The 12,887-nt window shown below is 42.8% G+C and overlaps 1 protein-coding gene across 3 annotated transcripts in view; it reads right to left on the bottom strand.

Moving 5' to 3' along the window:
- The window catches only part of D2HGDH (D-2-hydroxyglutarate dehydrogenase), a 914,182-nt gene that overhangs the window by 139,749 nt on the left and 761,546 nt on the right, over positions 1 to 12,887 (bottom strand). For all 3 annotated transcript variants that reach the window (XM_069213619.1, XM_069213618.1, XM_069213620.1), the window contains one exon: positions 4,387 to 4,529. In XM_069213619.1, the coding sequence (XP_069069720.1) occupies positions 4,387 to 4,529 (143 nt within the window). The remainder of the gene's footprint in view (positions 1 to 4,386; positions 4,530 to 12,887) is intronic.

The raw sequence follows: 12,887 nt of genomic DNA on the forward strand, positions 1-12,887 counted from the left end.
GGTAATACTGACATGGCAAGGGATGAGGCGGCAGAGGAGGAAGGGGCAGCTGACTCTAGGACTGAGCTCATCAATCAGTACTTCAGGTAACATACAGGTATCATGATTGTGGGATGGCAAGTGTTGTAAATCCAGATGATTTGCTGACAATTATCTTTCGGAGTTGACTCATCAGTGGTGGTGTGATGTGGTCCTATCCTTATGTGTGCGTTGGGGGAGCAGACAGTTTGTATGTCATGTGCAAAGTAATAGCTCATCTCTAACAAGTGTACCCATTGAAGTTTCCTTGAATTTAACCTCCAATATGCAGACCACTGATGAGCTATGTGTTCTGCATTCTCCTGTGCTCATGTCATTCCACATACTGACTGTGGAAAGAATACATGTGCCTCTGCTACCTATGGCTTGGGCTATAGTCACTAGCCATTGCTTAATGATTAGAGAATTGTAAATGGCAGATGCAAGCTACAGTGCTACGTGATGAATATTCTGTGACTGGTGTTGTATAGGTCAACTCTGGGGGATCCTGGTTAGGAGGTAATCTACAGTGGGGACAACCTCTATGTGCTGCATATGTGCTTTGTGTGGCTCCATGCCTTGCATCCTGATAGTACTCTGCCATTGTCTTTTTGCAGTTTTGCATGCTGACTACACTCTTGTATGGGTCAGGAATTTGGACTGTCTTACGTGTCCTGGAACATATCTGTTGTACTGTGGCACATGTTTAGGATGCCTCCCTCTCCTGCCCATTACACTGCCTGTTGGATGTAGGCATGCATAGCCATGTCACATATGGCAATCATGACTTTTGCTGATGTTGTAATGAAGACACATATACAGTAGCTGTGTTCCATTGGTGTTTATGGTAAATATCTTAAAATGGAAACAAACATATATAGTGAAATCATTGCCCAAGAGGTGATGAATGGGGTCATGGTAAATGGAATTATCAGAGTAGGTGGTACAGCTGTTGTTTGAACAGGGCCAGTGTCCAGTTGCCTTTGGGGAGATGGAGTTATGCCATTGAACAGTCAACAGGGTGTCTCAGTGGCACACAAGGTAGATAAATCAGGTGAGGGTCACTTCCTAGCAGTGGGTGTGGTCTTGCCATCTGCTCCAGCCGGATGTCTGGATGGATGTCCACATTTGCAGGGGGTTCGTTAGCTACAGAGGGAGGGGTGTCTGAGGCCTGTGGTTTCCCTGGCAGGGCCTCTATTCCGCTGGCTACCGCTGATGTGGATGGGTCTGAAGTTCTGTTGGTAGCAGAAGGGGCCTGCTGGTGGATTGAGGAAGCCTGCAGAGTAGTGTTGATATCCCTCAGCACCCCTGCAAAGGACCCCATGGTGGCATTGTGTGCCTGCCACTGCTGCATGACCTCCTGGTGGTATTCCCTCTACAGCCGCTAGTTTTACTTTAACATGGTTATGATCTGGCCCGTCCTGATCTGAGATTGTTGGTATGCTCCCAGAACTTGGGAGATGGTAGCCTTGTCAGTTGAGCCCCTTGGGGGCCCCATCCTCTGGCCCACAGCTTCTCTCCCATGCCCCTGCCCCCATGTATCTGTGCCCATGGCACAGTGTGCCCACTCCCAGTGTTCGCAGGACTTTCATTGTCTAGGGTGTAAGGGATCGACTCAGGTCCCTGTATTGTGGGGCACACAATAGTTTGATCTGTGCTTTGGGACACAGGTTTGGGGACGAGGGGTAGGCTGTGATGTTGAGGCCACAGGATTTGGGGGGACTGATGTGGGGAGGGTGGGGCAGGGAGTGATAAACTGGCCATATGTCCCAGATGGGCCAGGCAGGTCATCAGTGTCCAGACATCCAGGTGTGTTGTCCTCACTGGGGCCTTCATCCTGTGGTGGGCTGGCAGCCTTTGGTATCCTCTCCATGGTATCACTGGCAGGGGTAGAGTGAGGGAGGGAGTTACATACTGAAGATCTGTTTGGTTCACTCTTTATCATATGCATACAGTGGACATGATTCCCAGCAATGGAAATGACAATGACAGATGCTGCACAGCATACCATTGGTGTTAGGTAGTAGTCTGTGACATGTGTTCCATACTCCATTTAGGTTGGCGTCATTCAGGTTTAGTACATCTGGCTGTGTGGATGGGTACTGGTACAGACTGATAGTTCACATGAATGCTCTGAACTGTTAGCTAGTGACTCTTCAGCCCTGGTAGTCGTGAGTGGTAGAAGGCTAGACATAGCAACATGGTGTTCCTGAGGGTGGAGGGTATGGGAGTATGCAAGGTTAAATCTACATGCTGTGCATGTACATGGACTCTGCCATCTGACATACCATACCATGGTGGCTGACTTTCTGGGTTGTGGATCCTGATTAGTGGCCACTTGGATTAGTCACAATGCTGCAGCTCTGTTTAGCCTTCTTTGGCCTTGTGTTGCTCCATTGCACTGCTCTCATTGTCATGTTGTGGTCCTCTGTCATAACATCTAGTTGGTATAGCTAGTTCAATAGGCATTCATGCAAGGGATGTGATGGGATGTGCACATTCCGGGTATTCAGGTAGATGGGCTTGTGGGAGTTGTAGTGTTCGTTTTAGCCCATGAAAGGCATGCCTTTACCAAGGACTGTGTGGGCAGTTAGGCTGGGTGGAGGTGTGGCATGCAGGACAGGGGCATTAGGTGGATAGGTGGGATGTGTAGTGAGACATGCAGTACATTGTGGAGTATTTGGGTGGTGAGGAAGTATGCAGTACAAGACAGTTGTGTGACATGGAAGCTGTGGGCACTCACCAGAGTCCAGTCTGCCAGGTATTCCAGTCAGGCCTTTGGGATGCAGGATGTTCAAGACCTTCTCCTCTGAAGATGTGAACTGTGGGAGAGGAGGTGGGGGCCCACTGCCAGTCTTGTGCACGGCGATGCCATGGAACGCACCTTCCCTCTAAGGTCATACTACCTCTTCCTGATGTCCTCTCTTGTGCGTGGATGGCTGCCTATTGAGTTGACCCTGTTAACTATTCTCTGCCACAACTCCATTTTCCTGGCAATCAATGTTTGCTGGACCTGTGCGCCAAACAGTTGTGGCTCTACCCTGAGAATTTCATCCATCATGACCCTCAACTCGTCTTCTGTGAACCGTGGGTGCTTTTGTGGGTACATGGTGGTGGTTATTTTGTGGGTGGAAGGGTGTGTTTGTGTAAGGATGCAGTATGTGGTGATTGATGGGGTGATGGACGCTTGTGGTGTGTGTGGTCTTTATGTGTGTTTTGTGTTGGTAGTGCAGTTGTGTTGTGTGTGCTGGGTGGGATGCGTATCTGTGCATATGGTGTAACAGTGCTATATGTGTGTATTTGCCTGCTCTCTGTGTATGTGCAAGTCTAATTTGTAGCAAAGGATTGTGGGTTGTGTTGGGGTGTGTTATATAGTAATGAGTAGGTATGTCTGGTGTGTGTATGTACGTCAGGCGTGGGATATTCAAACTATCCAATGTGGTTTTGTGTTCTGACTATGGTGAATTCTGAGTGCTGCGGTTCACACTGCCAATGGTTTTCCGCTGTGTAAGAACCGTTGTGCTGATGTGTGGCTCATAATCTGGTGGGCGGAATTGTGTCAGCGTGGCTGTGCTGGAACTGCCTCTTTCCCGTCCTCCAGGGTCCTGCCGGTGTCGGGTTTGTGGTGTTTTTTTTGGCAGTGTTCACGGTGTGAGTCGTAACGTGGCAGTCTGATTACCACCAACATGACGGTCTTTTGGCAGCCACCACCGTGGCGGTCTTCCGAAATAAACGCCAAAGTCGGAATAGGACCATAATAATGACACAAACTTACACTTATGGTACCAATTCTACAACTTGGAACCACGAACGTCCCCACAATTTTAGGTCCATATTTAACTGGCTGCTGTCTGTGTCTGCATGTTTTTATCAAGTATATATACCTTGGAGAGATATCATATTTCATAAGTAAAGGCAGATTTTTATTTGTGCAAGTTTTTTAAGCAGTCAGCGAGACACATACACTTTGAATTAAACTCACATTACTACTTTGTGATACTTTTTATATACAAAAAGTAATATTTCCTTTATTGTTCAGTGACAGAACAAGCACTCTGAAAATGACATCTATGTCGTGGGGCACTGTGAAATTTGGATCTATCACAGTTATTCGAAACACTCCAGTAATTGAGGCACATATTTTTATTCTAACCACTGGATTGGGAATTAAACACAGCATGAGAATCTAGAATAGAGTCATGCTGCAAAAAAAGAACTTATTGCAAAAACAACTTATGACTTGACATTTTTTATTGCAGAAACGCACCTGTTATTCTGTGATAAGAACATTTCATTTAGAATTTTAAAGGATACATTAGAGAGTCGGAAAAGAGAAGAAAAGTGCCTAAGCAAGATATGCAAGCTTACTTTTATCTTCATGTCGTCAGTCGCTACGGTCCCATCAGTAACAAATCCCAGTGCCATGACCTTTTCTAAAAAGTGATTCAATTTATCTTCATCGTGGGAAACATTGGACCCGGAAGTTTCTATTAACACGTAAAATGGACTCTCTGAAACAGGAGCAGAGATAAACACGAATATGAAATGTGCCAATAATCATGATGACACCTATAATGTTTCTTTTCATAACTGTATGCACACACAGCCTAAATATTTCTGGAAAATCCATATCAATATGCTCTTGCTATCTCAAACCATACTTCCTTTATCTCTATATATAAATAGCACATCTGTTGTCACTCTGTGGGTGGGCCGTATGTTTCCTAATCGAAAATTGATGTACAGTTTTTTTAAAATATATTTGTTTCATCATATAAAAAAATAGATAAAATTAATAAAATATTCAAAGTCACTGCTACAGCAAATCAATCATCTGCATAAATCTTGCGAATTGTATTAAACTGCATAAGCTACACACACACACAAACACACATATATAAATAGCGTGAGAGCATAGACTACACTGTACGTCGTTACAATCAGTTCTGTCAGCTGAGTCATCACTGGTCTGATACTATCTAGGTGGTTCATATATGTTTTAAGGACGAGATGTACTGGGCAGAGTGACGTGTATGTGTCTGATGTGTGACTGCAATATATAAGGCATGTTATCCAATCTTTTATTGAGGATGAGAGTCCTTTACCGCAATACATGGCTACCCTCCATTTACCCAGTAATAATGCCACAGTAATATACTTTCTAACTCCCTTAGGTATGTCCTTCACATGTCCTAATATTGCAAGGAGGGTGGAGGATTCCATTGTATTTCCTGCCATGCTTTTAATATTTCAGTTATCTGTTTCCAATATCTATGGCGCAGGCATAATGTGTCGCAAGGGATTACAAAGTGGCACAATGCATGATGCACTGCGCCACTTTGTAAATGTGGCGCAGGGGAAAGGCCTCTTATAAAAAAAATAATGCTAGGGTGGCACAAGGCAGCGGTAGGGGCTTGTAGATATGGCCCATAGTCAAGAAACTAGTCAAACCTATCTCAGTTAAAATACAGTCACGAGAGGTAGTCACCCAATATAGGGCTGACTCTACGGCCGACTGATGGGCATGTAGTTACAGCATGTATAACAGAAACTCGTCCATCTTACCTCTGTTCATAGTGGCAACACATGCTAAAGTTATGAATCAAACCAAAGCTCAGGGACCTTATAGTCAAGAACATGCACTCAACCAGCTTAGCTCTGTTAGCGCGCAGCCATAGATTGCCTTGTAGAACGTCCCCCAGCTTAGGTTGGAGTCCGTATAGAAACAACCTGTGCTCTAGAAATGTGGTCAACTGTGCTCAGTGAACAAGCAGTGATCTTGAAGGAACACCTCTGACTTATCTAAATGAACCTGCATGTAGGCAAAGAACTCTTCTGGAGTAGTTTGGTAAGCAGGCTGTGACGCATTCTAGTTCAGAGACTCATCCAGCTTCACTCAGATGACTATGCACTGTCCACTTATGCTTTCAAAGTTCAAAAACTCCTCCAATACTCCTCCAATCAGTCATTGACTGTACCTTTGTGCTTGACCTTGTATAGTGCTCCTCTGCTTTTCAGCTAGGTTCACTCTATACCAGTACCACCTCCTTACACTGTCAATGTGTAATTAAGGAACTTGTCCATCTTCACTCCGGGAAGGTGCAGTGACAGCAAGCAGTTAAACAACCCGACCATCTCAGCTCTGTGACCATGCAGTAACAGGGTGTAGGTAAGAAACTGGTCCAGCTTAGCTCAGTGAACATGCACTGACAATGTGTAGTTAAGCATGTAGTTCAACAATTCACCCATATGAGCTCAGTAAGCATGCAGTAGCAGATTGTGGGTAGGGAACTCCACTATCTAGGCTCAGTGAGCATGTAGTAACAGCATGTTGGTAAAGAACTCGTCCATCTTCGCTCTGGGTCCATGCAGTAACAGCATGTAGGTAAGGAACTCTCCCACCTTAGCTGTGTAACCATGCAGTAACAGCGTGTAGGTAAGGAACTCATCCATCTTAGCTCTGTGACCATGCAATGACAATGTGTAGTTAAGCATGTAGTTCAGCAACTCACCCATTTGAGTTCAGTGAGCATGCAGTAGTAGAGTGTAAGAAATTCTTCATTCTAGGCTCAGTGAGCATGTAGTAACAGCGTGTTGGTAAAGAACTCGCCCATTTTAGCTCAAGGAGCATGCATTCACAGCGTATAAGCAAGAAACTGGCTATCGCTGCCCAAGGAGCATGCAATGGCAGCTTATAGTTAAGCAACTCGCCCACCTTAGCTCAGTGAGCATGCAATAGCAGAGCCCAGATAAGGAACTCTTCCATCTAGGCTCAGTGACCATGCAGTAACAGCATAAAGGTAAAGACTCACCCATCTTAACTCAGTGAGCATGCAGTGACAGTGTGTAGTTATCCCACTAACCCATCTTAACACACTAAACATGAGGCAACAGCATATAGTTCAGGATCCCATCCAACCTAGCTCATGGTGCATGTCGTGACAGTGAGTAGTTAAGCAAATAGACCATCCTAGCCATTGAGCATGCAGCAAAGTATAGGTAAGGAACTTCTCCATCTTAGCTCAGTGAGCATGCAATGACAGTGTGTAGTCAAGAAACTCATCCACTACAGCCCAGTGAGCATGCAGTAACAGATCATAGGTAACTAACTCAGCCATTTTAGCTCAGTGAGCACACAGGAGTCATGTAGTTAAGAAACTCTTCCATCTTGGTTTGGCTCAGAGAGCATGCACTAACAGCATATGGGTACGGAACTCGCCCATTTTGCCTCACTGACCATGAAGATACAGCATGTAGTTAAGGCACTCTTCAATGTTTGCTCAATGAGCATCCAGTAACAGGATACAGGTAAGGCGCTTGCCTATCTAAGCAAAGTGAGCATGCACTAACCGTATAGTTAGGGAACTCGTCCATTTTAGCTCAGTGAGCATGGAAAAACAGCATGTAGGTAAGAAACTCTCCAATTCTGGCCCAGTGACTGTCAGCTTAGTCCAGTGATTATGAAGTGTCTGTTTAGCCATAATTACCAGGGAGGAAGCTGCCAGGGGGAAATTGGGTGTGTAAGTTATTCAGCTAGTTATAACAACAAAATGCCTACGTTTTTAGCATGTGTATATGGCTCCCTTCTTTGTGAATGGCTTGGTAATATTTTTAACTGATTTGTAAAATCTCTACAAATAAAAATGATAATAAAAAAATAAGAACCTGCAGGCGCTCGTCTCTGTGTGGTGTGCACTACACACCCAGTTAAGGCACAGCGGGGGCCAGGGTGTACACGTCTGCTGCTGGCTGGGCTGAGCCCTCAGTACTGTGGGGAGCCCAGAGATGTGCAGTGCTCTGCTGTGTATGACATACATGAACACTGCCCGGGATGTGTGTCTTTGTGTGAGGTACTTGTCTCTGCGACACATCTTCCCCCACCTTGGATTTCCACATAAGGTGCAGGCTACTATCTCTCGCTTATACTATCTAAACTAGATTATGCCAATGGCCTCTACCATGGATAATCTCTATTATGAAAAAAATACAATGTATTCAGATCTCAGCTGCCAGGCTACTATTACATGTAAAGCCACAAGCCCACATCTCCCCTACCTTGAGGGCACTACACTGGTTACCGATTGATAGAAGATCCACCTTCAACCTGCTTTGTATCACCTACAAAGCTATACATGGAACAGGAGCACTTTTCATCAGAAACTAAATAATCTAATACATTCAACAAAGAAACCTCCGCTCAAGATTGGCACCCCGCCTTAAAACACCACCATACAAGAAAAATACAATAGGGGGTACATCCTTCTCTGTTCAAGCAGCCAAACTATGGAATTCATTACCCTCAAATATAAGATCCACTGATATCTATTTTGTCTTCATAAGACTCCTCAAGAGTTGGCTCTTTCCTTCATAACCAACATATCGAAACAGCAATGAACTGCACATGCCTGTGTTGATAAATATATATAATCTGATTATGTGTATATTCTAGATATGTATAGTTCTTTAGAAAATATGTGTACTTACTATTTCATAATAATAAATTATACACATACTCTTTAAGCCTGTTTAACAAATGTATATTTACTCACAGTTAAATGTATATATGTGTGTATTCAGGTGTGTTCATGTGTGTATATGTATGTGTGTGTGTGTATATATATATATATATACACCAGGGATGTGGAATTCCTATCGCCCGACACCCGGGACATCTTGTTTGGGGTCAAGGACAACAAGTTTTTATGTTTACTTTGTCCTTGGGACAAGTAGGCCCAACCCTCTGCAGCACAAACCCTTTGGCTGCCTGTTTACAGAGAGTGGAACTCTCTACAGTTGAGGTAATGTGTTTCCAAAAGATAATGCTGTTCGAACTTGTATTTATGGTTCATTATTTGAAAACCTTCATTATTAGGGTGAGTGCTGTAAATAAATGTTTTAAGGTCACATTTCACTACTGACGTTGGTTCCAGTACAAATAAAAAAAACGTGTATACACATGTTTGAAAAGTTTAGGCTAAGTATAATGCTCCCAGAATGCTCTCTGATTAGATGCAAATGAGGTGTCATTTAGTAAAATGTTTTGATGCATGCTAGTATTTCCCAAAAATATTTCTAATGGAAAATCAGTGTAACCATTTTCAACACGATTATGGGAAGCATGAAAATAAACAAACACTGACAAAGCCAACTGATCTGACATATTTTTATAAGTCTTTTAGTTTCATCAATGCTTGTCTTGTTTTGACATGGCTTTTGTAACACTTTATTGTTGTGGGAGCTACCAGGCCCTCAACATTGTAACAAATACTGGCAAAAAAAACCCAAAACGTTTTTGAACTCTAAAAGCGCACGTTGCCACCAGTGGCATAACAAAGGTCTGGAGAGGGGGCTCCTCCATGTTCTTTGCAAAGGGGCACCCTCCAGTTTCGTTACGTCACTGATTGCCACTGTAGTTCCTGACACTGAACAAAACTACTTTGTGTGCCAATATGCTCCTTGTGGAAGAGAAGAATGCGATCACTCACAGTAAAGCCAGCCGAAAGACAGAGAAATAGAAGTTTAATAAAAACAAAATGTCTTTAACACCAGACCTAATTAGGGACCAAGACCCACATGTAGGTAGCTTTTTGCATGTCGCAAACAGCGACTTTCGCTGTTTGCGACGTGCAAAAAGCACATTGCGGTGCACAAACCCAGTTTTGCGTTTCGGTAACCTGGTTACCGAATCGCAAAACGGGTTTGCGACTCGCAATTAGGAAGGGGTGTTCCCTTCTTAATTGCGACTCACAGTGCAATGTAGGATTGTTTTGCGAACGCGGGCGCAAACCAATCGCAGTTTGCACCCATTTCAAATGGGTGCTAACACTTTCACAAAAGGGAAGGGGTCCCCCTGGGACCCCTTCCCCATTGTGAATGTCACTGTAAACATTTTTTCAGAGCAGGCAGTGGTCCGCAGGACCACTGCCTGCTCTGAAAAAATGAAACGAAAACGTTTCATTTTTCATTTTTGTAATGCATCTCGTTTTCCTTTAAGGAAAACGGGCTGCATTAAAAAAAAAAAAAAACTGCTTTATTGAAAAGCAGTCACAGACATGGTGGTCTGCTGTCTCCAGCAGGCCACCATCCCTGTGAGGCCGCCATTCGCAAGGGGGTCGCAAATTGCGACCCACCTCATGATTATTCATGAGGTGTGCATTTGCGAAGCCCTTGCGAATCACGGATTGTGTCAGGGACACCATCCTACATTCGGATTTGCGACTCGCAATTTGCGGGTCGCAAATCTGAACCTACCTACATGTGGCCCCAAATTCTTAAAGAAAGTCACAAAAGTGCACCCATGGTATATGTCGTACCCCTATAAAATATTTGTGAACTGTATTTTAGCATGGGTAAATACGCATGTGTAGATTTGCTTATGTGAAAATCTATTGAGCATTTGCAAGTTCATTTTCCCTCCAGCCACTTTCTTCCCAATCCTGGAAGAAGTTCTAATTCTGCCATTGTCAGGAGTAAATGTCCAACCTTTCTTATTATGGGAAAATATTAGAGAGAAGCTGGTGAAGATCTTTAAAACATGCAGGTTAGTAGGTCTGCAGACTCAAAGGCATTCCAGCCCTGGAACTATTGCTTACTGCTTCCTCCAGCCCCAGTATGCAGATCTGCAGAAAGGTGGAAAAATAAGGAAATTGCTACAGTAGGGATTGAAACTGCAAGTATTCAAGCCCTACTATGGTAGTAGCCCTGGCATAATCAGAGAGGCTATTATCAGAGCTCTTACATAATGAGATTGCTGCCATAATTAGGCGCCACACTACATGGCACCAAAGGGACAAGTAGATCTTTTTACAGGACAAGTAGATTTGAGAAGCAACCTGTCCCGTGGACAAGTAGATATTTTAATAAATTCCACACCCCTGTACACACACATATATATATATATATATGTATATTGTTCTATGCTTAACATGTCCATAGGTCATTGCATAGCTCCCAGATAAGTTGCTATATTAGATACCTATGAATCCCTGCTTTCTTTTTGATATCCTAATAAGCAAATGTTATCTTAACTATTTAACAGCAAGCATTTCACTATTGAAAAATTGAAGAAAGATATATGAATGTTAGCAAAGTACACTTATTAATTAACATCAAATATTACATAACTTGAAAGTCTGTAATTATACAATACAACTTTACTTCTTATATTATTATCCCCATTATTATATTACTTGCACTTATATTCATTTACTATGTATTTACATATCTATTTATTACTCTAGTCCTACTGTACTAGAGAAATAATAAATAAAGAAAAATAAAATTAAATAAAAACATTTCAAAACATAAATAAATAAATAAAATAAAAAAATTACTCTCTCGCAAGCTTTACTCTGTCTCCCCATCACCCTACGTCTCTGTCAATCTATCCTCCATCTCCACTCTGACTCATCCCAAACCCATTCTACTACTTTGATCTCCAAAATAACCCTGCCTAGGATCTTCCCTCCTCTACCGCTCCTGGCTCACCCCACACCTCAGTTTACTACTATGATCTCCCAAACAACCCTATTAAATTATCCTTCATTTATCTCACCTTTGACTCATTTAAAACCCCTTTTGCTACTATAATCTTCCTAACCCCTTTCCATCGACTCCTCCCTCCTCTATCTCTCCTTTACTCATCCCAAGCCTCATCCAATTACTATAAACTCCCAATTAACGCTTTTGAATTCTTTCCTCCTCTATCCCTCCATTACTCTAGTCAATCCAACTAACAAACTCACATATCCTCCGTTCAAGTTAACTCATACTAATACTAATACTGTACTCATATTTCCCTTTACTAATCCACCACTAATTCCTCTTGGGTTCCGGAGTAGCGTGCTACTTGCCGAAAAGCGCTTCGACGCCTCATCAGGGGTAGTAAGCGCTATATAAATACAATTACAATCTTGCTATCGGCAAGCACGTCCATGCCACAAACATCTAGGGCCTCATTACGAGTTAGGCGGAGGGGATTACTCCATCACAAACATGACAGATATCCCGTCTGCTGTATTATCCTATAGAACTTGTAATTCAGCAGACGGGATATCCTTCACGTTTGTGATGGAGTAATCCCTTCCGGCAGACTCAGGCAGCTGCATGTTGAACACCTACGATCAACGTCTAGTCCCATTCTCAACAAATCTGCTGAGCTACTGTTCTGTTACATTTCAAAGTCTTTTTTTCCATGTAATATTTTGCTCAAGTGAGAGGAATGTGTCTGTGAGGCAACAGTGCGTAACGTTCTCAGATTCTGTGTTTATGCCTAAAGTAAATGAAAATATCAAATGTGGAGATCTCCCTTTTGCTTTTAAACTGTCCCACAGTCATGAAGGTACACTCTGGATACAGATCATCTAGAATAAGTAGGTGCAACTGGCATTGTTGCTCCCAGAGCCCTGGTAACTTCAAGTATAGGGTTATTTATCAAGGAAATCTCTGGTAAGCATGTATTAACCATTCCAACAAGCACGACAAGTTTATGAAAAGCCAACACTGTAAAAGCTAGTGTTATAATAACAGGCACAATGTATGTCTTCCCTGTGCTATCAAATAGCACAGCTCGAATTCAGGAATAGAGAAATCTCTATTTTGGATAGGAGAGAGTCATCAGCCCACATTAACCTGAATAATAACGTTCTTAATTTAAAATTTAAAAATATATATATTTATTCAAGGGGATTGATATTAGTAAATAGGTACAGTCATTTTGGGAAAAAATATTTTAATAACTGCTACTTCAAGCTAGTGTTAAAGGGAGAGCCTGCCAGTGAGTCACAGCATCATTCATTTTAGTGATCCTAGGACCATAGTTCTCTCTGAGTATTATCTGTGCAATCTAGTGTCTCTTGATGCCTAGATAC

This window comes from Pleurodeles waltl, chromosome 11, assembly GCF_031143425.1.
Source record: "Pleurodeles waltl isolate 20211129_DDA chromosome 11, aPleWal1.hap1.20221129, whole genome shotgun sequence".
In the NCBI taxonomy this organism is placed as follows: Eukaryota; Metazoa; Chordata; class Amphibia; order Caudata; family Salamandridae; genus Pleurodeles; species Pleurodeles waltl.